Here is a 26,939-nt window from a genome sequence, read left to right as displayed (position 1 = left end):
TATAAAAACGGTGGAATGAGACCACATGGGACAAACGTTTTTTTATACTTACATTATGTCCTTGTCATGTTAGTATATTGGAGCTCTACAGTTTCGACCTTTGAAGTTAGCAATTTAAATCATTGTATGACACAAAAATTCAAAAAATACGTCGATCTGTGAACAAGTCCCTTTAAAAAAGAAAAACGAGACCACACGAGAACACATCTTTTCGATTAAAAAGTAGGTACTTCAACGCGGGTGCAAAAATGGAGCAAATAAAATCATGATAATTGGTAATGTATAAGTTCAACTGAGCACAACATGTGTATGGTTATTTATTATAATATATTAACCCATTTATGTCTAGTGGACTCTCCCATCCTTCTACATTGGATAAATTTATTTCCAAAAATAGGGATGTCTAGTATATTTATGTCTATACATATTTAGAATATTACTTACAGAAATTCCTTGAAGCAAACAGCGCAGACCCAGATGAGACGCCGCAGCATGCGGCGTCTCATCTGGGTCTACGCTATTTGGCAAGGCTTTTTTTCTAGACGCTAGGCATAAATGGGTTAAAGTCCGTCAGTTGGTAAATGAGTCATGTAACATTGTATTGTGGTCCTTTACAAAGTTTGTTCCCATTCGAACTAGAGGAAGCCAGTTTAAAATAGACTTATATAACGAAAATCTTTCATATAGTCTTTTTGTCTGAAAACCGAAACCCATGCAATAAATATTTGACATATAGCAGCATAAAGCATCATCAAGAGGCCCTCTATAAAGTTGGTCAACATCATACCTCTGTAGTCCACACTGGCCCCGTCCCAGGGGCTACCAGTGTTTCAGAGACTTATTTATGGAAAACATAGCAACATCTACATGTTTCAAAACCGTAAAGCTCTATGTGTTCATAATTGATAGGAAGATCTACCAATATCTAGAGCTCCTCCTCAAACTTTGTTTAAATAATGCCCCTGGGGTAAAAACTTGCCTCGCACTGGGGACCACCAATTTTACATTGCCTTGCAGCAGGAAAACATTTGTTGTATGTACTGCTGCAATGTGTATGGTATTTTGTTCACAACAATTTAAAACTGAAGGTGTTACAAAATACGATTCAATAACCAATACTTAGAGCTTTTTAATTGCCATAGAACACGAATGAAAAAGTTATACCAGAAATAAACGAAAGAACAGTTTTATTCGGTTGCAATAATTCCATGCAGTACAGCGGAAGACGTGTAAAGAAACATGTATTTTTTGGAATACCTCATTAATTTGTATTTGCATATTTAAGAGGGTGTAATCACGAGATTGTTAATAGGGGTATTCCACTACGACCCGACTCCCCACGACATGTCCCGATTTCCAATATTTTGATGTCGGGGACATTCGTAGCTCAATTTGCGAATGTCCTAACTCATTCGCAGCTAGTCGTGGGCCGGTCGTAAGTGATTCATGCAACTCATGAGCTCCCTAAAAATCGTGGTCAGATTTTAAACGTGTTTAAAATTTAGCCAGGACCTATAAGACTGAATTTAATCGCAGTTGACCAGTAGCAGCGTCGTAGTGCGTTCTTTGGCGTCGTATTGGAATCGTAGATAATTCTTGACTCAATCGGGAAATCGGTGATCACATGATCTGTCTATGAATCAGCTTCGACTTTGTCAAGACTCTCACGAGTTCACACCGAGTGAGTTGCGAGCCCGCTAAGATTCTCGCGATTTAGATCAAGACTCTCACGAGTTCACCTAGAGTGAGTTGCGAGCCCGCTAAGATTCTCGCGATTTAGATCAATATCTATTGATATTGGCTCCTAATTCATGGGTGCGTTCGGTGAGGTCCTAGCTTAGTCGTGACCGATCTGCATCGTTCGTAGTACAGTCGCAGTACTTAGATTCTTACACATCGTAGTGAAGTCGCGACCATATTCGCAATACTTCAACCGACCCCACGACTCGTCGTAACTCAATCGTACCCGTGTCGTAACTGAATCGTAGACTGTCACGAGTATTCCCGATTCAATAAATGTGATAAATCGTAACGAATCGTGGGCTTGTTTTCGTGGTGGAATAGGGTCATAAGATGACGAGACAGTTATTTTTCGCCGTTTTATACCATTCATTACTTTTGTTTAATTTTCGAATGACGCTCACTTTCCAGCCATATCAGTAAACAGGTGATTATCGTCTATTTCGTATTAAAATTCGCTTTATATCTCGACTTTACTGGCCGCAAATTGTCTTAATGGAGCTTTAATTAGGTAATCCTGCTAAGAAATTTCGCTTCGAGTAAAGTCGAGATACATAGATAATATTAATACAAAATAAACGCTAGTAACTTTCTTGCTGATATAGCATCGAATTCCGGGATGTATTGCATGCCTGATCGACACAACAAAAGTGCCAAGTTTGACCTTGATCGCTCACCTGATGCATGATTTTCAACAACTTTTTAAACTTTCAAGCTCTTTTAACCTTTTTATGCAGCGGACTAGGACAATTTGAGCAATTGTGAAAGATGTACATCCAATGATCATTCCGGTGAAGTTTGGTGGAAGTCGGCCAAGCGGTTAAAACGACGAATAATACACTACGCCAGACAGCCCTTCACCTCATAGCTTACCATTAGCACATTATGGGCTTGTTAAACGAAGCTTCGATAGTGCATGTCCCTTTGACCTCCACCTTTGTTCTCAAAATGATTGGAAGTCAATTTCAAGATTTTAGAGAAAACTAAATTTAATGAAAAGAGGACTTAATACCCTAAGTCGCTCTACTGTGAGTGTTCTTGCTTCTTTAATTTGACCTAGATTTTGACACCGTATGCACCGACTTGAAATCGCTTCAGATATCGTTGGGACAAATATTCTCCCCAACTTTCACATGCGAATTGGGCGATAAATGTGGCCTCTACAATTTTCACAACCCTTTTCTTAAATTGCTACTTGTTACCTGGTTTTTAAATCCTCGTGGTAAAGTTTCAAACTCGGCCGAGATATCATTGGAACAAATATTCTGACGATGTTTCGTGAAGATTGGGCAATACATTTGGCCTTTTAGTTTGTTCTAAAGTTGTTATTTTACTTTGACCTAATAACCTAGTTTTTTTCAGCACAAGTGATCCACTTTTTAAATTGTCCAAAATTTGAGAAATGTTCCGACCAAGTTTCATTTAGATTTGGCAACAAATGTGGCCACTAAGTGCTCATACATCACAAGTTGACGGCAAACAACAGCTTACAGGCGATCGCAAAAGCTCTCCATGAGCATGGTGTGCTCAGATCACATTAAAAGAATAAATTTTATTCAATAATGGCTAAACACGTGTCTTCATTAGAACGTTGCCTTTAAAAATGTATTTGTACCCGTATATGACGTCTACTGGACAGTTAACGAGTGTCGGTAAGTCACTTGTAGAAGCAACTTTGTTATGGATGAAATGCATATCACATTCCGCTTTGTGCACTAGCAATATCGCTTCTGTGATTATCTAAATTTCTCCCTGAAGACTGTGACTGTTGCAGGCTGAATCACACTGGGACCTGGGATTTTTTTTTTAATGCATATTTTTTAAGTGGCAAAATTCATAATTTTAAAACATGCCTACATGTATGGGGAAATGCAATATAATTCCCCTTGAAAGCGATATCGAGACATGGTAATGACAATTCTTTCACATAACAAGACCCTGCGACGTTGAAATAGACTGTTTAACAGATCTCAAGGTATTGTGCGAAACAAATTAATTGTTACAATCCCCTTTTACACTGACCTTTTGACTTCAAAATCAATAGGCATTTTACTTTCTGATCAAGTAAACATCAAAATTTGTTGATTATAGGTCAAATGTTTCTTTAGAGCGCTTAAGAGAACTAATATGTTAACATGCAGACCATCCGACTGACGAACATTTTTACAGACAGACGAACCTATGTCAAGCAATGTCACACCACTTCTGTAAAAAGGGCACCATTATAAAAGGTTCTCGCAGTGTTATCTCTTTGGTAGTTAATTTAAAAACAAGATAATAAAGACAGCGATTTCTAAATTTATTGGTATGTATAAACAATTTTATTTACAATGATATAATATTTGAGTAAGAAATTGAATAAACAAAAATTGACAACCACACGAATCGTGTTATATACATCGTAGAGAATGTTAATATACAAGAAATATTACATACAAGAAATTGTACAAACATGAGATTATACGATGGAATGTAAATGTTGCCACTAAATAGTACACAACAGATATTGTTACAAAGATTATCAAACTACAACCATGTAACAAATACATTTTCTGAAATACAGTTCATTTAATATCAGGGTTTTGAAGGGATGTAGGGTCCATTCAGGTTTATCCCCTCTCATTGTATAAGACAATTTATGTTAACGTTTGAATATTTTTATGATGCAATGTGTGGTATATTTAAAGGTGATTGTGCAAACTTTGTTTTCACAGCTTCTGAACTGAACATAACTTGTGCTTACTGCTACTGAAATTCATCAACATCCCTTTAATAATCGCTGATGCAATCACTTTCAACCTGATAAATAAAATGATTTGCCTTGGCATTGAAGTGACTCTCATCTTGTGCATTACCTGGCGTTTTCAACAAGCAAGTCCCATGTGTTGAGAATATTGACTTTGTTCACTTTTAACTGTGCATGTATTGCTTTATATTTATAATACGTCAGGCGGTTAATTAAGGAATGTCACTGGAATTAAGGGATGTCACAAGACCACCATGCTTTAAGAAGGGATGTCTGCACCAACATGCTTTAATGGCCTTGGGGAAACCCTGATTAAAGTATTCCATTAAAATGTTCATATTGCAGAAAGGATACCATTTTAATATATTGCTACTTTCATACAAACTTATCAAGCACTTGTGAAGCAAGAGGGCCCTAAGGTTCCTAAGCCGCTCACCATAGTAAAAGTAGGAAACTAGTGAAAAATGTCCTAAGCAATAGTTTTCTATAAATTTTGCATTTAAATAAAACTTTGTAGTATGTTGACAAGTGTTTTTCCATAATTTGACCTAGGACTCAGTTTTTGACCACACATGACCCAGTTTTAAATTTTGCTAACATATCATAATGACACAGTCATGTTCTCACCAACTTTCATATGATTCATGAATATTTGGAAAAATATGTGAACTCTAGCGTGTTAGCAAACTGTTTCTTCTTTAGTGTTAACAAGCTAAAATGTAGGCAGTAGATCACACAAATGTCAAGCAGCAAAGCTGACAAAAGGCAATCACAAAAGCCTTGAGCATGTGGCACATGGGAGAGCTAGAACATTACATGTCTGAAATAGCACAATTTACAAGTATTTGTACAATCTATGAGTTATACTTGATCAATTCTGATGTATAATTTGAAATGATTTTATATACATATTTTAAAGTATGAAATTGCAAAAAAAAGATGAAAAACAGATATGCAGTCTCATAAGCAAACTTATATAAATCAGCATGTTTTACATATGTTTGAGTCATCATGATAAAGAATGGCAATGAGCTTTTCTGTGTAACCCACAGGTTTTTTCAAAACAAAATTAATCTGAGATGAGGTACTATTACAACTGGATGTACAAAATAAAACATAACCTGCTTAAATTGGTTGTAAAAAATTAACACCAAAACCTAACAATTTGTATGCATGAATTATGTTTTAAAGGTAAGGACAATCATAATTTTGTTTGAGTCTATCATTTAATAACAGAAAAAAATTAATACAAAAATAAATGGTTAAAAGAAAAGTTTCTAGACGCAAAATTGCAAAACACAATTATTTATCTATTGCATAACATACTGTTGATATGTCTTCACTGAGTCTTAAAATCAATCCATCCAAATATCACTATGAACCATTCACCTTCGCATCACTAAGAACAGAACCGTTGCCATGAGGCCAGTTGATATGGAAATGATGGAAGCAGAAACAGTCGAGGAACCATTGCAGCCGTCTGCGCTGCAGGTGTAAACGCAGCCACGGTATTTGCGGCTGTGATCTGGGAACCTCATATCCTGACACTGGTTCCCCAGGTCCCTTGAGCTACAGAAACGATGGGTACCGACAACACCTGGAACATGAGAAAACAAGAGCACCGCCTTGCGGGTGCAGACCGCTCATCTATTTTCTTTTTAAAGGTGAAGGGACTCTCATTTTCAATCACAAAGGAGGGAGGAGTGGAGTGAAGAGGGGTGTATAGTGTGGGGTTGTGGACATTTATTACATTATCTTCCAAAAAAGCGAAAAAAAAAAAAAAAAAAAAAAAAAAATCGGGGGGGGGGGGGGTATAGTGTGAGGGTGTGGTGATAATTTGTGAGATGATCTTAAAAAAAAAAAAAAAAAAAAAAAAAAAATCAAAAAAAAAATTTGGGGGGGGGGTGGGGGGGGTGGGGTGGGGGTATAGTGTGAGGGTGTGGTGGTCATTTGTGAGATGATCTTATAAAAAAAAAAAAAAAAAAAAAAATTAGGGGGGGGGGGGGAGGGGGGGGAGGGGGGGGAGGGCACGGGGGATGGTTTGGGTGAAGTCTATTGTGGTATGTCAGGTAAGAGTAGTTTCATCAAAGTATCAATCAAATCTAATCATAAATAAAGAAGTTATGGCAATTTTAGCAAAATTTAATAATTTGACCTTGAGAGTCAAGGTCATTCAAAGGTCAAAGTAAAATTCAAGTTGCCAGGTACAGTAACCTCATGATAGCATGTAAGTATTTGAAGTTTGAAAGCAATAGCCTTGATACTTCGAGTGGATCGAAACACAAAATTTAACCATATATTAAAAGTTACTAAGTCAAAAAAGGGCCATAATTCCGTAACAATGACAACCAGAGTTATGCAACTTGTCCTTTTACTGTACCCTTATGATAGTTTGTGAGTGTTCCAAGTATGAAAGCAATATCTATGATACTTTAGGGGTAAAGTGACCAAAACATAAATCTTAACCAAATTTTCAATTTTCTAAGTATAAAGGGCCCATAATTCCGTCCAAATGCCAGTCAGAGTTACATAACTTTGCCTGCACCGTCCCCTTATGATAGTTCATAAATCTTGCAAGTATGAAAGCAATAGCTTTGATACTGTAGGAATAAAGTGGACCTAAACACAAAACTTAATCAAATTTTCAATTTTCTAAGTATAAAAAGGGCACATAATTCTGTCAAAATGCCAGTCAGAGTTACATTACTTTGCCTGCACAGTCCCCTTATGATAGTTAGTAAGTGTTGCAAGTATGAAAGCAATAGCTTTGATGCTTAAGGAATAAAATGGACCTAAACACAAAACTTAACCAAAATTGTCAATTTTCTAAGTATAAAAAGGGCACATAATTCTGTCAAAATGCATGCCAGAGTTATCTAACTTTGCCTGCCCAGTCCCCTCATGATAGTAAGTAAGTGTACCAAGTTTGAATGCAATAGCATTGATACTTACTGAGAAAAGTGGAACTAAACGCAAAACTTAACCAAAATTTGCAATTTTTTAAGTACAAAAAGGGCACATAATTCTGTCAAAATGCACGCCAGAGTTATCTAACTTTGCCTGCCTAGTCCCCTCATGATAGTAAGTAAGTGTACCAAGTTTGAATGCAATAGCATTGATACTTTCTGAGAAAAGTGGACCTAAACGCAAAACTTAACCGGACGCCGACGCCAACGCCAACGCCAACGCCAACGCCAACGCCAACGCCGACGCCAAGGTGATGACAATAGCTCATAATTTTTTTTCAAAAAATAGATGAGCTAAAAATGCAGGATGGGTCTGTTTAAATGGTGTTGCTGCAGTTTTGCTGATTTTTTTACCACCAAATAGATTTTGTTCAAAATTTATATTCAAGTACTATATACAAATACCATATGAAAAATGAAATGAAAATAGGGTCACCGGCCTTGTTTTTATTTTATTCACCATTTCATAACATGTACTTTTTCATTTAAACTGGACAATCTCTAATTGCCTCAAACCAATTAATAGCCTATGAAATAGACAACATATACATTTTATATAAGCTAAGATACATAAAATACCATTTAATTAAACAACAAAATGCCAAAAAAATGGAGAACACAAGTTAAATTAATAAAAAATATAATTTTTCACCCCAAAAAACATCAATTTCTTTACTATTTTTAACACCAAAATGTAATTAAAAAAAATCTGTCAAATAGAATTCTGCAAAACTGCTCAAATATGTTCATCTTCGTTTTGTCATCATAAAACAAAAATAAAAAAAGGGGGTCACCGCACTTTTAACCGAGATTTTTTGTTTTAACTATCCCTACCGTCGACGTCAAATTTTCATAAAAATACATCAATTAGGAAAAACCCAAGTACCGGTACATAGATTGTAAGAAATATGCATAACATTAGAAATTGTTTACAATCTTAACTGGGATCACAACAGCTTACCAAAAGACATTAATAAAAAACAATATTTAATCACAAACATAATACCATACAGTATCAAACGTGACATAAATCATTAATAACTTACGTGTACTTGTTCACAGATTTCGGCTTGTTTTGAAGTTTGTGATTAAATGCTTAAAATTGATAAATTTAAACGACATGACTAAAAAGCTCCAGTATAAAACAAGGATGAAATTAAAGAAAAAAACAAAAAACAAGGGCTGTTTGTAAAACATGCATGCCCCCATATGGGCTGTCAGTTGTAGTGGCAGCCATTGTGTGAATACGTTTTTTGTCACTGTGACCTTGACCTTTGACCTAATAATTTTTTATTTATTTATTAATTTTTTTTTGGGGGGGGGGGGTGGTGGGGGGGTAGGGGGGGTGAGAGGGGGTATAATGTGGGGTGTGGTAATTTATAAGATGTTTAAAAATATAAAAAAATTGGGGGGGGGGGTGGGTGGGGGGTGAGAGGGGTAATAATGTGGGGTCGGGTAATTTATTAGATGTTTAAAAAAATTGGGGGGGGGGTGGGGGGTTGGGGGGTAGGGGGGATGGGGGGTAGGGGGGGTGAGAAGGGGGTATAATGTGGGGTGTGGTAATTTATGAGATGTTTAAAAAAAAAAAATTTGGGGGGGGGGTGGGGGGGTGGGGGGGAGGGGGGTGGTAAGGGGGTTCATGAGGGGGGTATAATGCGGGGTGTGGTAATTTATAAGAAATTAAAAAAAAAAATTTTGGGAGGGGGTGGGGAAGGTGGGTGGGTGGGGGGGGAGGGGGTGGGGGGGGGGTTAGGGGGTGAGAGGGGGGTATAATGTGGGGTTGTGGTAATTTATAAGATGTTTAAAAAAAATTGGGGGGGGGGGGGAGGGGGGATGGGGGGGGGGGGGTAGGGGGAAGGGGTTGAGAGGGGGTAATAATGTGGGGTGGGGTAATTTATTAGATGTTTAAAAAAAATACTTTTTTTTTATTTTTTTTGGGGGGGTGGGGGGGTAGGGGGGGGGTGGGGTGGTTTAGAGGGGGTAATAATGTCGGGTGGGGTAATTTATTAGATGTTTAAAAAAAAATTGGGGGGGGGGTGGGGGGGAGTGAGAGGGGGGGTATAATGTGGGGTGTGGTAATTATTAGATGTATAAAAAAAATGGGGGGGGGGGGTAGGGGAAAGTGAGAGGGGGTATAAGGTGGGGTTATTTATTAGATGTTTAAAAAAATAGGGGGTTGGGGGGGTTAGGGGGGGTGAGGGAGTAGGGGGGGTGGGGGAGTAGGGGGGGTGGGGGAGTAGGGGGGGTGGGGGGGTAGGGGGGGTGGAGGGTAGGGGGGGTGAGAGGGGGGTGGGGGTGAGAGGGGGGTGGGGGTGAGAGGGGGGTGGGGGTGAGAAGGGGGTTTAATGTGGAGTGTGGTAATTTATTACATGATGTTTAAAAAAAAATTGGGGGGGGGGGTGATATCCTCTATTCATTAAACATGAAATTTAAACTAATTGCATTTGTTTCCCCTGTATATAAGAAAGATATATGCTTATATTTATATTAATCAACAAAATTAAACATTAACACAATATTTAATATTCAAAATATACAAAAAATCTCATATTCTGATAATATCAGTGTCCGACAAATCCATTGCCTGGAGCCCGGGGGCTACCGAAATTTTTCATCGGGCTACTGAAATTTTCCAGCTGACGCCCGCCGGGCTACTATAAATCTATAAGAGCGGTAGCCCGGTTTATTGACAGACATACGTAGAATAAACACGCTGACCACGTGTTTGTACACTGTGTATTGCTTATAATCCGATAACAAAGTGCAATCAATTATCTAATCAGTCACCGATCACTTGCGGTAATGTCTTAAACAGTAACAGTGTATTTTAATCATCCAATCAGAATCAACATTTGTCGGCTGCTAATAATATAATGAGAGCCGGTTGGATAGTTGTAGTTGTGTTCGCAGTTTGGAATTCTTTGTTTACCGCAACAATGAGTAATAGCGACAACGTTTTTGATGTCGTTAAATATCGAAGGACGCCAAACATTAAATAAATCAAAACAATAGCGGATTCTTCAAAACGGTAACGAAACCGAAAATGAATATTAATGACAACTTTGTGAACGCGGTTAACACCTGCTAATTAGTTTGCATTGTCAATTAATAATTTGATTAATCGACTGTTTATCAATAATCCCATATATACCCGATTTATATTTTTAAAACCAAATTATGGGTGGGTAATATAGACAATAAGAGTAATAAACACAAACGTTTGAAATTTTCTAAAGTGTCAAATGAATTTCGGCATATGGTTCTATTTAAAGATATGATGAAATAAGCTCCCAATCAGGACCGTTGTATTGCAACATGAGTAAATAACCTGCCACGGTTTGCACGCGTTGTGTACAGCTATTTTAGGTTACAAAATTCTACATTTAAGAAATGAATTTCTTTGTCCTGATAAAAAGCGTGCGAAAATTGGCGTGGGTGTATTTATTTGTAAATAAAAAATTTCGTAGCGGGTACAACATTGAGATCATTTAATTTCCATTAAAAGTTTCGTTGTGAATTTTAACTAAAGTACCGGGATATATCGCAAATTATTTGGCATTGACATTTTCTCTTAATAAAATATCATGTAAACACGAGTTCCTTCATTATTGAAACAATTATTGTATTGTTTACTGACTGCACACAAGTGTCGTAACATACGGATGAAATACGTAAATTTGGATAGTACTTAAAGTCGGACACAAGTAAATAAATGCTTTAATACTCTTGATTTCTTGAAACTCAGTATTTGTTGTTAAAAAGGGCAATTGCATTGATTAACACCATACGAGTCAATCGTATTGATCATCTAAACGCTTTATTTACGTTTACGACTTAACGTGCTGTCCGAATTTAAGTACACATACATGTGCACATACATGTAATATCTACATGTAGTATATGTTTTTCTTTGGTACATTTACATTTAAGTACAAGGTGCCTGTACTGTAACATTAATTTACGATATTGACTACATGTACATCAGACTACTTGCTGTTTTATGTATATGTATGTATACATATTGTGTATATGTAAATGAAGAAATAAAATAAAGATGAAAACCTGCCTCTTATCATTTTGTAGGAAAATTTTATGGGCTACCAAATATTTTTATTGGTAGCCCAGTTGGCTACCTGAAAAATAAGAAATTTGTAGGACACTGAATATTTTTACTGATCCACTGTATTTTACTCAAAGGATGATGTTTCATTGGACTGATAATTATAGATTTAGGATTACAGACCAGTTGCTTCAGTAATATTGTTCAGAGTATGCCCTGTTGGCCGCGTATGCATTCTTGAGTTATCATTCAAAAACCATTTTACTATTTAGGGTCACCGTGACCTTGACCTTTGACCTAGTGACCTCAAAATCAATAGGGTTCATTTGTGAGTCATGATCAATGTACCTATGAAGTTTCATGATCCTAGGCCCAAGCGTTCTTGAGTTATCATCTGACAACCACCTGGTGGACGGACCGACAGACTGACAGACCGACCGACAGACCGACATGAGCAAAGCAATATACCCCCTCTTCTTCGAACGGGGGCATAAAAATTGAGGGGGGGGGGTGGGATGGGGGGGGGGGTAGGGGGGTGGGGGGCTGGGGGGGTGAGAGGGTGATATAATGTTGGGTGTGGTAATTTATAAGATTAAAAAAAAATGGGGGGGGGGGTGGGGGGGTAGGGGGGTGGGGTGTAGGGGGGGTGGGAGTGTAGGGGGGGTGGGGGGGGTATATAATGTGGGGTGTGGTAATTTATAAGATGTTTAATTGGGGGGGGGTGGGGGGGTAGGAGGGGGGGGTAGGGGGAATGAGAGGGGGGTATAATGTGGGGTGGGGTTATTTATTAGATGTTTAAAAAAATTATGGGTTGTCCGTTGTACTGGCAGCTATTGTGTGAATACGTTTTTTGTCACTGTGACCTTGACCTTTGACCTAGTGACCTGAAAATCAATAGGGGTCATCTGCGAGTCACGATCAATGTACATATGAAGTGTTATCATCCGAAAATCATTTTACTACTTCGGGTCACCGTGACCTTGACCTTTGACCTTGTGACCTCAAAATCAATAGGGGTCATCTGCGAGTCATGATCAATCTACCTATGAAGTTTCATGATCCTAGGCATATGCGTTCTTGAATTATCATCCGAAAATCATTTTACTATTTTGGGTCACCCTGACCTTGACCTTTGACCTAGTGACCTCAAAATCAATAGGTGTCATCTGTAAGTCATGATCAATGTACATATGAAGTTTCATGATCCTAGGCCCAAGCGTTCTTGAGTTATCGTCTGACAACCACCTGGTGGACCGACCGACCGACATGAGCAAAGCAATATACCCCCTCTTCTTCGAAGGGGGGCATACAAAATTAACCCCACCTGGGATCGAACAACTGACAATTGAATTATGAACCAACTCAGTCATTTCTGATGATACTGATAACAAAAATATTGAGTTGTGCTAATATTATCATTGGTGTTTCTATAAATATATTCTCGGTTAAATAAACTGCCGCAACACCCCTTAATAAAATTATGTTGACTGGTTTGAGGTTTAAAAACGTTTTAACAAATCGGGTATTGGATTTTATCTTTAAGGTTCTTCTAATACACAAAATTGGCAGCTCATACTTAAGAAACTTCTGCAAATGTTTTTTTGCTCAAGTGTTAAGAGCAGTAGGTAAATGCATCATAGCTTAACAGAATAAGGGAGGGGACGGGTGTTGTTGGCAGTGTTTTTATTCAACATTTTGGCAAAAGGGCCAGGTCCTTTTGGTTTGGGAAAAATCACAATGTTTTGTCTAAAAGTTGGAAATGAGTGTTTTGTGTTTGAAATTGGTTTTTGTGCTTTAATATTATTTTTTAATTCAGGATAAAAGTGAGTTCAATGTTATATTTCCTCAAGTTAAACTTATAGAGCTGAATGGGACATGAACTCAATTTGGAGATTTTTTTTTTAATTTGGAATTAATTATTTCTAGGTCGCATTTGGGAAAATAATATACATTTTTCCATAGTGAATGGGTCCCTTTAATTAACGGCCCGAATAAGCTGTTAGAGCGTACCTCCCCACATGCCCGTGACCTTGATGCAGTACTGGGCCTGGTACATCGTACACAGCTTAGGTCTCTGGCTGCTGTCTGGGAGGTCATGGTTGAAGAATTCTTGGCATTCACTGTCCACGGCCGAGTTACACTGGTAGCATTCAAGACTTGCAGCTAAAAGAATAAAAACAAAACAAGGATTAATGCATGAGCAAAAGTGTTGTCCCACTGATTAGCTTTTGCAGTCCACACAGGCTAATCAAGTACGACACTTCATCTAGGCTGGATTTTCCTATAGAAGGGTTTTCATAAAACCAAAAATTCCATAATTTGCAGATTGCACATGCTAATCTCAGCGTTCTAAATAAGCTGCGTATCAGCGTAATATACGCATTAGAAATATCAAGATACGCTCAATTTATCATTTCCGTGCGTACTTTAAAGCAAGCCAATCTGGACTTACGCTAATGCTGTAAATTCTCTGCGTACATTGTAAACAAAAAATATAAACAGCTGATTGTCTTTAGCCAAAATATGAGACTCTGGTTATCGTAAAAATTAGAGCTGGATTGTAGAAATAGTTAGCCAGTCGGTATGTATACTCTGTATCATCTAGACGCATGGTAAATTTAGTATTGATTTTTTAACAGACAGTCAAGCGCTTATGTGTTTATTAAATTACATTTAGTGGTCAGCATGGCTTCTTCCAAGCAAACTCATATTAATTCTCAAAGTAAAAGTGATTCTATGTGTACGGCAAAAATTGTACCGAGTAATAAAATTGTACTGCCAATACTGAATGATTTAATTTCGTCTGTTTTCAAATAAAAAAGGAACCACTAAAACGCTAATAAAACAACTGTTGAAAGTTGGCAAAAAAGTTTTCCATGGCCCACGGTGGTGGACAATAAGGACGAAGATCTTCTTAAATGAAATCTGCCAACAATACAAGTTAAAATAACAAGAAATTAAGAAACCTACTAATATGAAAGAATACACATAGTTAATGGTTAATTGTGTTTAACATTATTAAAGTAGCGTGTCTGTACCCCGGTTATATTCTGGTTTTACTTTTAGCAAATTACCCTTCAAGCAAGGCAAAATTTGACCATTTACCCCCATGCTTTGAAAAGTGGGGGTATTTACCCCCATGGGTAAAAAATTATCTATAACGCTGTAATCTGGGACAATACTTTATGCACCTGCATTAAAGGGATCTTTTCACGCTTTGGTAAATTGACAAAATTGAAAAAAGTTGTTTCAGATTCGTAAGTTTTCGTTTTAGTTAAGATATTTGTGAGGAAACAGTAATACTGAACATTAACCATGCTCTAATATAGCCATTATATGCATCTTTTGACGATTTTTAAAACCTAAAAATTATAAAGCGTTGCAACGCGAAACGATTGAATAATTTGGAGAGTTCTGTTTTTGTCGTTACATTTTGTGAAACTACGAAGATTGCTTATATAAGGTATAAAATACATAAAGAAAGTGTACTCGGCGGAATAGCTCAGTAGGCTAAAGCGTTTTTACTTCAGGACTCTGGCAGGACTCCAGGGGTCACTGGTTCGTAACCTGCTCCGGGCAATGTTCTTTTCCTTTTTTAAATTTTTTTCTTGGTTTTTTACTGGAGCTTTTATGATCCAATGTTTACATTTATAAATATAAAGCATTTAATGAATAAGTTAAAAAAATGCCAAAATCTGTGAAAAGGCCCCTTTAAGCCCAGTTTTCCCAGAGATAGGCTGATATACATACCGGTAAATGAATACTGAGGATTTCATAACTGTGCTTCATGAGATGAAAAGTGGACTGTTTGTTACCGTCAAACAAACATTGTCAACTGTGAATTGATGCATTTCGATCAGCATGGGTCATATGAACAATTAGAACATTTTGACTATTTTAAACACAGCTCAACATTAAGTGCTAAATTAACTTTTACAGTCTAGGTCTGTTAAAGATCACTTGTCCTGAACTAAAATACTAACTTCATATACTGTGTAAGTTTCATTTCTTATACATCATATATATTTATATATGCTCAATTTGTATCTGAAGTTTTTTTTATGAAAAATCATTTAAAGGATAAAACAACTAGAAAACTGACCCATTATTCTATCTATCAATTATCAAAGGTAATAGAAAGAATCCTATGAAACAAACTGTAAACTATCAATAAGTTATGACTATAGGAGCAAATAGTTTAAAGTGCATTTATTTTGCATAACAAAGAAATTTATTAATTAAAAAATAAAAGTGGCTTTAATTTAAAATAATCACAATATTTCTTATTTGTAAGAATGACATCTTGCAATCAAATATAAGGGAATTAACCATGACAGAGCTGTGCTTTAAATATATTATCTTCCTTGTTAACAGTATACACAAATTATTAAGTGCAATGTAAGATTTGAAATATCCCCATTTTATCGCTTAAATGAGAATATTAGTTTTGGTTGAACATTTTAGTAAATTATTGGATTTGAACCAAATTTAACAGACAGACAGCCATAATGTTGACGTGGCCCAAATTATTTGGAAAATGTGTGTATTTTCAACCAAAATGGGAATAGTATCATATTCTTTAAAAGATTTAAATGATTTTAAACCAATATGTTTAATTAATGTCTGTTTAAAAAAATGTTTTGTTTAGTCTTGTACTTTTAATAAGGTAAGATTACTCCGTTTGAATCATCAATTGGTCATCGATACCTGTTTTAGTTTCATTCCAAAACTTGCATCAGGGACACGCATTTGCAAAATAATTAATGTCAGGCTGACAAAAAAAGTTACAATCTCCTTGTTGTTAATGCAGCTTTTAACATTCCCTGCCCCAGATCCAACTAGGTTTGTGTCAATAGACTTTGCTGTAGTTGAAACATTGTTAAAATCAACATCTGACAAAAGTCAGCTGCAATGAATATTATTCGATAGACGATCCTCATAAACCCCAGAAGACTAAGTGTTATTTAATGTATCTACCTGTGATGTCGATGGATGTGTATCTGTTTTATGAAAACTGTAGCTACGCACAAGGCTGCACATTTGGACAGTATATATATATATATAATTTTTTTTTTTGGGTGGGGGTGTTTAGCTTTGACTAGCCATGATTCACAAAAATGGTGTGCATTATTATTAGAGCTGCAACAATTCGATCCGATGCATCGATAACGATACCAAACAAACCAAATTCGATTCGATTCTTTAACATGTAGACATATATAGACATACAGTAGATACGTAAAGCACGCTGTATTCTGACTATTGAATACGGGAAGGTATAGGTTTTATCTTTACCTGTAATAACGATGCGCGATTGGTTGCTTATTTAGTTATTACTTTATTCATCCAATCAATAAGCGCGTTACGGTCTACATTCGGAAAAAGCGTTCGGAAAAAGCGTCTAAATGGTTGAACAAGTTGTGGCCGACAAATTGAAATTATCAGATGCGCCCAAGAAGCTAAAATTAAAAGTGTGGCAGTATTTTGGGTTTCGGGATGGTAGCCCTCCCGATTAAGCAAAGAGTAAACTGTGCTTCACGGATGTGGCGTACCCTAAGTCCGGCTCAACCACTTATCTAATGCAACATGTCAAACGCAAACATAGCGTTGATTTAGCAAGACTGAGAGGTAGCACAAGTGCAACTACTCAAGTCGCCAGCCAGAAAAGTAGTTCTGTTCTGTTGGGAATTTGTTTATTAGAGAATGTGATTTGTCCTACAGGTTACAGGTGATGCTGTCACGGCACAATGGTAGACATCCTTGTAGCTGTTTTGGGTATAAGTATAATTGTGATAGTACTATCACGCAACTGATTCCAGATGTTCTTATGATAATTTATTTATTTTTTATATTATTGTGTAGTCAATACAATCTTCTAGTCAGAAGTTTATTGATATTAAAATTGAGTCCTAATTTGCTATTCTTTTTTATGTGTTTTATTGAAATATTGACATAGTTTGTAAGCCAATTGGCAGTTTCTTGCCTTGCTAAATATTTCTTACAAATGTTAATTTAACACACTTTAAACAGTTTTTAAAACACTGTTTAATCAACCAAACTATATCAAACAAACACACAAATGCCCAATGATCTTTCTGTATATCCCCCCCCCCCTCCCCCGGAACCAACCCCCCCTTGACTTTCTCGCTATTTGTCACTCGGTGTTTCATTTACACATGTACACCATTTTAATTTTATAACGCGTCATCTGGTTGGTTGTTCTCATTGTGTTGGCCAATGATATGGCGTTTTAGAACCGAGCATTCGATCAACAAAATATGACAGCAAAACACAGACATGTAGTGAGAAAGTCGAACTCAATTGAATATTAAAGTTATTAGCCGAGCAGGAGATCAGTTAGTTGTGTAATCACGTTGCTTTAACTGTCTTTAAACGAATCCAGTTGCATTTTGTCGGCAACTGCATGGGAACATGTGTGTTTTCGATGAAAAAGGTCATGTCCAGTGTTCCACAATCTTTCAGCAATAGGCATATAGTGCGTTTCATACCTTGTGTATATATAAGGATCATATTTTCCCGCAACATCAATCGGTCTGGATTTAAATGGGGAAAAGGTGTCCGAAAATTTTCACCCGAAATCATGACAAATTACGTTTAAATATATACTATTGATTTTGCCATTCATGAAGGTGGTATAATAAATGTACAAGTTTAATTGCCTTAATCATTTTTTTAAAAACGGAAAATACGAATTTTCTCAATTGGTTTTATCATTTGCTATTTCATTGCTGTTTTGTATGCTATTTTTTCTGACTTTTTTCATCGTTGTCAATATTATAAATCTGTGTAAATCTATACCGATGTTTTAAATCGTTTTTGACTCGATAATAGCTTACAAACATGCGCTGAACCAAATAAATGTCTGTTCGTAGGTTGGTGTACGATATAGTTTATTGTCGATTAATCCACGGCCGATAGTTAAGATGCGTAGGGATTAAATCACGAGTGCAAAGCACGAGTGATTTGAAACCACGCATCTTAACTTCCGGTCGTGGGTTATTCAACAACAAACAATAAAGTACACAAATAATTTCGATTCTAACACGATTTTTACTAAAAATTCATACAATGTATATTATTTTTCTTGTGTACTATTTTTTTGTGACGTTCCGCCCATAAAAATAACTTTCCGCTGTTCTGTCGATCAGATCCGCGACTTTCATTCATTTATTGCCAGATTATTACGCTGGCGGAAAATGTATCAGCATGTTTTGTTTAGTTACAGCGCGTGCTTTCAGTGTATAAGGTCCGCCCACAATTATTGCATAATATCCAATTTTCTTCTTTGTTTATATGAAAGTTTACTGTATCATGCATGGAATGCACAATTTCCACAAGGATAACATCGAGGTTTTCATCTCTGAAGTACCTGTCAACGATTTTATTGTGGACGAGTACACATTACGGACCGATTAGTGTGCAAGGTATAAGCTAGTGAAATTATCGATTGATATTGACACGGGGTTATTCACGCATGACTAATTCACAACCGCGCGAATCTTCGCTGCTTGGGCATACTCTGATACTAGTCGGCTGACGTGCAATAAACTGGTCCAGACCGGTTTAGAGACTGCAGCGAATGGTTTATCACACCTAATCAAGATAAGAATGTAATTAGGGTGTGTTAGCATGTTTACTGTGTAATCGATTTCATGACATGGGAATTTTAGCAAACAGAATCGGACCGACTGTTTGAGATTTTCAATCGGTCTTTCATGACCCCAATCGGTCTAGGACCGGCAAAACCGAAAAAAAATATGATCCCTGATAATACCTATACGAGGGTTATTTTTTCAAACTATGAATTTTTGTCAATATTCGTTGTTGAAAAGTCAAACCATACACAATAGGTGTACATTTAACAATCTGGAACCCCTGGGGTAAGCTTGGGGGGGGGGGGGCAAATTTATGATACTGCTGCCTGTGTTAATATCACCATCACCAATTTTTAGATGGTCGCTTTAGCGACCATCTAAAGTGCTCAGTGTTAAATTCAGGTCGATACGACCTAGATATGATTAGCCCAATTCCCGCTTACTTATCCGCGCAAGAAAGAGTTGTATAATTTATGCAAGAGGTTTGAGTTCTCCAATTATGTTTATTCACAAATGTAAACATTATATTACTATCGTGTTAAATGCAATAGTTTCGAATGGTGATTTATAGAAAAGAATTTAAAAAAAAATGATTGTATTGTATGTGTCGCGGAGGAGATTGTTTATCAATGATTAAAATAGTCCACTTTCTGCTGCGTCTGCGTGACGTAGTATTTTCGCTCATCTCATTCATAAATCTGAGGCTGGGGATAAACAAAGGAGAGTCCGGGTGAAATAACGCACTAGTATAAGGTTACGCTTGTTTATATTCACAGGTCTCAATTAATAATACGTTGACCACGAGTTCAATAATTATTACAGGGATAAGATAGACAACATAAAAAATGTTTCATTATCGCTGAAACTGTTAAACAAGAGTTCCGCGGTCGGAGATGACCGCATTGAAGCCGGATTTTTGATTTAAATGACAGGAAAGTACCTTTCGTGTTTTTGTCAATGCAATACTTAAATTACTGAAATATTGTTCAAAGGTCAAAATGAAATGTAAGTACTTTTCAAGGCATGAGCAAACCTTGTGTTATGTTTTGAATGCATGCATATACATGAACAACAATAACATTTAAGGTCACAAATATGAGATTCTAGGTCCAAGCATACCAAAGTTACAACAATTTTAACATTTTAACATTTAAGTTCACAGTGACCTTGACCTTCAAATGAATGACATTGAAATGAATGACCTTGAAATGACCAGTGGTCATCTAAGTGTGCTTGCAAACCTTTACGTCAAGTTTGAGATTCTATGTCCAAGCATACCAAAGTTATAACAATTTTAACATTTTAACATTTAAGGTCACAGTGACCTTGACCTTCAAATGAATGACATTGAAATGACCAGTGGTCATCTTCTAGTACTGGCCAATCTTTATTTCAAGTTTGAAGACTCTAGGTACAAGCATACCAAAGTTATAACATGAAATAAGAACTTAAACATTTTTACATTCAAGGTCACAGTGACCTTGACCTTCAAATGAATGACCTTGAAATGTCCAGTGGTTACTTACTAGTTCTGGCCAACCTTCATGTCAAGTTTCAAGACTCTAGGTCCAAGCATACCAAAGTTATAACAACTTTAACATTTTTACATTCAAGGTCACAGTGACCTTGACCTTCAAATGAATGACCTTGAAATGTCCAGTGGTTACTTACTAGTTCTGGCCAACCTTCATGTCAAGTTTCAAGACTCTAGGTCCAAGCATACCAAAGTTATAACAACTTTAACATTTTTATATTGAAGGTCACAGTGACCTTCACCTTCAAATGAATGACCTTGAAATGACCAGTGGTCATCTGTTAATCCTGGCCAACCTTCATGTCAAGTTTGAAGACTCTAGGTCCAAGCATACCAAAGTTATACCATGAAATAAGAACTTTAACATTTTTACATTCAAGGTCACAGTGACCTTGACCTTCAAATGAATGACCTTGAAATGTCCAGTGGTTACTTACTAGTTCTGGCCAACCTTCATGTCAAGTTTCAAGACTCTAGGTCCAAGCATACCAAAGTTATAACAACTTTAACATTTTTACATTCAAGGTCACAGTGACCTTGACCTTCAAATGAATGACCTTGAAATGTCCAGTGGTTACTTACTAGTTCTGGCCAACCTTCATGTCAAGTTTCAAGACTCTAGGTCCAAGCATACCAAAGTTATAACAACTTTAACATTTTTATATTGAAGGTCACAGTGACCTTCACCTTCAAATGAATGACCTTGAAATGACCAGTGGTCATCTGTTAATCCTGGCCAACCTTCATGTCAAGTTTGAAGACTCTAGGTCCAAGCATACCAAAGTTATACCATGAAATAAGAACTTTAACATTTTTACATTCAAGGTCACAGTGACCTTGACCTTCAAATGAATGACCTTGAAATGTCCAGTGGTTACTAACTAGTTATGGCCAACCTTCATGTCAAGTTTCAAGACTCTAGGTCCAAGCATACCAAAGTTATAAGAACTTTAACATTTTTTATATTGAAGGTCACAGTGACCTTGACCTTCAAATGAATGACCTTGAAATGACCAGTGGTCATCTGTTAATCCTGGCCAACCTTCATGTCAAGTTTGAAGACTCTAGGTCCAAGCATACCAAAGTTATACCATGAAATAAGAACTTTAACATTTTCGAGCACGCCGCCACACCGCCCGCCCGCCCCCCCGCCCGCCCGACAACATCAATCTATAAGCCGAGATTTTTTCGAAAAAAATCCGGCTAAAAATATTTAAATATAACAAGAATATTCTCTAAAAAATGTAGTCTTGCTGTTTTGAAATAAGGTTTGGAATTTTGGTTTCTAAATAACTTAATTCAAAACAAAAGTTTAATTATAGTGTTTTTTACTTGTAAGTCGCATATTTACCCCATTATAATGTGTGTTATAATAGGCAAACCATACATTAGTAAAATTCAATCTGCCTTTGCACATAGAAGGAATGGGTCAATTAGGTGCTGCGTTTCCTTTGCTTACTTCAGTTAGAGGTCAATTCTTTACGTAATAGCAATCAAAAGGCCCCGGCTTCAAAGGAATTGCGGAGCGTTCTTACATAATAAAAGTCGTAGTCGCATGGTATTTGCGTTAAGCTTCCTATTTGGTCACGTGGTTCTTTTTCGCGGGTGTTTTGGCATTCATGATATGAGGCTATTAATAGATGCGCCTATCGATAAACAAAGGAAAGTTTACGGGCGATAACAACGCAGTAGGTTACGCTCTCACATACAACTCAATAACGTAGTACAGGTCATAAATTGAGAGATTGGGGAAAAAGTTGACGCTTATTTATATTCTCAATTTATAAAACGTTGAACATAGGTTCAACAATAACTTCAGCGATACGATAGACAAAAACAAAAAATGTTTCATAATCGCTAAACCCAAATATAACAAACAATTTATAATAATAATACAAATGACCTGTTTCATAACCGCGTTCATGCTACTACAGCGGGTATTTCTGGAAAACGTTCTTTGGTTCTCAACAGATAGCGGCGATCTTTTGTATTTACGGGTGCTAGCAACGCAATAGTAGAAGGTAAGTTAGAAGGTTTAGCTTGTTTATATTCACAGTTCTCAATACATATACAGTTGGATATGAGTTCATCAATTACTACAGGCATACTATAGGCAACCTCGAAAATGCTTTATAATCGCTAAAACCGAAAACAACTAAATATGTTATATTAAATATATTTATAACAATAAATGTCTTTTAAAAATGTAAGTCGGCGTATACGCTGACTTTGAAATAAAGTTAGCTATTTACTTTTCTAAATAATTAAATACAATTAAACAAAAGTTAAACTATTGTGTTGTGTTTTTCACTTGTAAGCTGCATGTGTGTTAGCATTGTAAAACCACACATTAGTGTGAGTAAATAAAAAATATACTACGGGAGAGCACTTCATATGCGTCCTAATATGCCTTGTTATGAGGATCTTTCTTCACTATCGAAATATATCGTATGTTTATATTTGATTTAAACACAGTTTTCTTTCTACACAATTAAATCACACGTCAATAGCGCCGTCATGCGAAAATGGGTCTTATGCGTTTCAGCAAGCGTTTGTTAAACCCAACATGTGCTTTTGCGCAGTAAGGCCATAGGCGATGCTGTTCGCTTTAAAATCACTCAATATGTTATGTTTCTCCTTACCAGAAGGAGGGATAGCTGAGTGGGCTATTTATATGATGGGCACATATGGCATAAGACCCATTTTCGCATGACGAGGGTCATTACAAATTGAAAATGCCACATTTAAGAACAATGCTTTTTGATACAAAATTGAATTCAAAATAGCAAACTTGTTAATAATGGCAGCCTATCCACACATTAAGGAATGATTTCCAGACGTGCTGACCAAGTACGGCAAACATTGTGGTATGATAATTAAACGATTTTCTCTTATCGTGACACTATACTATTTCCCTAATGATTGTTTTCTCATCTTGGAGGAGAAAGTGAAATTCTGCGAGATGGATTGCAACGCGTAATTGTAACAGGGCCACAATTTGTGTCGTTTGAGCATACAGAGAGTAGTCCAGAATTCCTTACACTGAACAGTGCTACATCCTTTGAATTGAGCACATACTCAGTGATGTAGCAAAAATTCAAAGGTTGTATTTCGAATCAGCTTATTAAATATTTGAAAATATTCATGCGTGTCTGTTGGCGTTATGTAAAAGTCACTAAGATGAACTGAAACAGCTACGCCTAAAAGCGCATTATTGCTCTATACCTATGTTTATGTTAGCATTGTTGACACCGTGTGAACTGCTCGGGTAACAAGTAAAACATAAACAGCAATGTTTATATACTTTTATTCCTCCATATACAAGATACGAAGATTATTGTATATTTTGAATTTGTATATGGTGTCAAAAATGAAAAGTTTTGTACACGGAACTTTCATTATGAATTTATATTCTTGGTGCAGCGATTTTCCTTGTCCAATTGGGAAAAGTACCCGTACCGGTCCGATTGGGAAAAATTGAGTCGTGAAAACCTCAAAATTGGGAAAAATCGAGTCGTGAAATCCTGAAATTGGGAAAATCGCGTCGTGAAGTTTGGGTCTTATTGAATACATCATACAGTTCATACTTAATTGAACATACCCATTTAAATAATCATTTGCAGGCATGCCTTAATGACCATTAAGTTATAAAGTTTATATAAATAACAAAATATTATAAAGAACACACCAAATCAATTACTAGTTGTTTTAATCTCTTTTAAAGCAATGTCTCTCTCTTTCATTTTTGTGAAATTTCAACAATCTTTGATGTTTAATCATCACTCAGTTGCTTGCATCCCTCCCTGCACAGCATCATTATTGCTGTCAATGTGTCCTGTGATTGATGGTTCCGATTGGTTTTTTGGCATAATATTTGCTATTATGACTCATTTCAAACTACGATAAGGTTACAAACCGACGTAAAACAGTACGCTGGCTGCCTGGCAAAAGAACCGGAAACAGTAACAACTCTATTGATTGAATGCGCTGAATAATAAAACCCGAAATTAATCGAGCGCGTGGTTACACACAACTATACGATTTTCTTTGTTCGCTCGCCGAAAGTTGGTTTTTTTACGAAACTTTCTATCGTTTTGAGAAAAAATTCGGACGCTGATTGGGATTTTTCCAGATGCCGATTGGGAATTTGGGAATTTTCGCTCGATTGGGAAAGTACCGTTTTGGGAATTTGGGAATTTTCGTTCGATTGGGAAAGTACCGTTTACCGGTACTTTATAAAGAAGGAGGAAAATCGCTGTGGTGAGATAGTCATTTGATATTAGAAAAAATATTCCTTTAATATGATGGTGACTGCAAATTTTCTTTATATTAAGTTCTCATTACCATTTTCATCATACTTTCTATGCTTTCAGAACTTCCAAAAAGCATGTTGTTTTTATTTTGTCTTAGTTATTTCTATGAAATAATAAGGATGATAAAAAGTGCACACAAAACTCGACCCGTGCGCTATGACACACACTTTATAAAGTTGAATGGCGTGTGTTCATTTCAAACTTGCCATTGATTTTGAAAAATGAATTGCGTGTTAAATTATGCAATAGCGAACATCTTCAGTGCCTTCAGCGCTTTGATTTTCTCCTGTGAATAGGGAACTGTTTACCTTAAAAATTGTCTTCTTGAGAATTAGGATGTTTCCCAGTACCAACTTTATATCGAGGAAAAAATGCAGCATATTGAAAAATTAAAATGCTGACATGCTCGATTTAAGTATAAAACTTAAATAAATATTATCCGGAAGCGTTTCCCCACCCACGAAGAAAACAGGTAAATACAGGTAAGAATTATGAAAACTCGCATAATTACCTTGGTCACAAAAAGCCAACAGTACCATTAGTGGTACGATCGCATAGCAAATATCCATTGTTAGCGCTTAATATTATGGTTGCGAGTTATTCTCTTTTTTTGCATTGAAGTTTAAAAACACAAACAATATAGCGACACCTGTCGAATACCTGGATTAATCATGCAAGGGAGATAATTGTAGAAACCCTCACAATGTCTGGGTCGGCACGGTTAAATTTAAGCAGCAAAAACGGTTATTTAGTATACTGTAACCTATAGTCAACGGGGTCAACGGTTATATTCAAAGGGGACCAATTAACAAAAATGCTTTATACTTATAAACTACTTATAAACTACTGACAAATATCTATCAAATACATAATAAACGTGCGAGTTGACGAATGTCAGACAGGTCGACCACTTGACACTTCGACCCCTTTGGTTCTTTTTTTAAAGAAGACACTTCGACCCCTTTTAGACACTTAGACCCCTATTTTTTGAGACACTTGGAACCTTGTTTTTTTTATTTTTTAGACACTTTGACCACTGTTTATTTTGTATATATTTAACATAATTATTCTTATTGGAATTGATTTTTGTGATAAATAAAGGATATAAAAATAATTATTTACTACAAATACACTTCTTAGAATCTAATATGTTCAATGATCAATGAATAAACACAAATGGTATTGTGATATCAATTTATTTGGGAAAAAGAAAACATAATAATATTGTGTGTTGAATATGATTAAAATATAATTTAAAATATTGCTTAGTTCTTTTTTAAAGAAAATATGTACATAAATTATTACAGCTATTGTTCAAAATCAATAAAGATCTTCATGATGAATGACTATGAAAGAAGAATAGAAAAATTGCACTAGTCTGAGTCACATTGGAATATACATCTGCACCAGATATGGAATATATGCATACATTGAATTAGATCTAATAGCATGTCAATTATTAAATTAATTTAATCAACAGATTATTTGGATGACATATGCCACACAATTTTGCAATACACAAGTTCATGTGCCATCGTGTCCCAATAAACCAGGTTTCCTGAGATATGGAACATACAGTACATTTTTGGCATGTATGGAATATACAGTCAGGCATCAATTAACAGCATGCCAAATTGTCAATTATTAAATTAACTAACCAACACATTATTTTGATGACAATTTTGCAATACACAATTTCACATGCCACCATGCTCCAATAAACCATGTTTCAGGACAGGAACAATATAATAAAACTATAGTGATAATAACACAAACTTTATTGCAGAAAATTAAGTGAAAACTTTCAATAGAAAAACGGCTTTAATTTTCATATCCGTAATAGCACAACACCCTCCATAATTATTGAAGATATTCAACATTTCTATCTATATTCTTTTCATAAAAACTGAAACATGTCATTCTAGTACTATATTTGCAAACACATTGTATGAAATATGTCCGTT

General features: G+C 36.2%; 1 protein-coding gene across 1 annotated transcript; it reads right to left on the bottom strand.

Moving 5' to 3' along the window:
* Positions 1–4,026: 4,026 nt before the first annotated feature.
* LOC127849504 (U-scoloptoxin(05)-Sm1a-like) lies at positions 4,027–25,657 on the bottom strand. Its single transcript, XM_052382109.1, has 3 exons — positions 25,487–25,657; positions 13,523–13,675; positions 4,027–6,083 (listed from the first exon to the last, which is right to left on the bottom strand). Exons 1-3 carry the CDS (start codon positions 25,542–25,544, stop codon positions 5,872–5,874), a joined length of 423 nt encoding a protein of 140 aa, XP_052238069.1. The 5' UTR covers positions 25,545–25,657; the 3' UTR covers positions 4,027–5,871.
* Positions 25,658–26,939: the final 1,282 nt, after the last annotated feature.

This window comes from Dreissena polymorpha, chromosome 11 (assembly GCF_020536995.1).
Source record: "Dreissena polymorpha isolate Duluth1 chromosome 11, UMN_Dpol_1.0, whole genome shotgun sequence".
Taxonomy (NCBI): domain Eukaryota; kingdom Metazoa; phylum Mollusca; class Bivalvia; order Myida; family Dreissenidae; genus Dreissena; species Dreissena polymorpha.
This window is presented reverse-complemented; position numbering and strand designations above follow the sequence as displayed.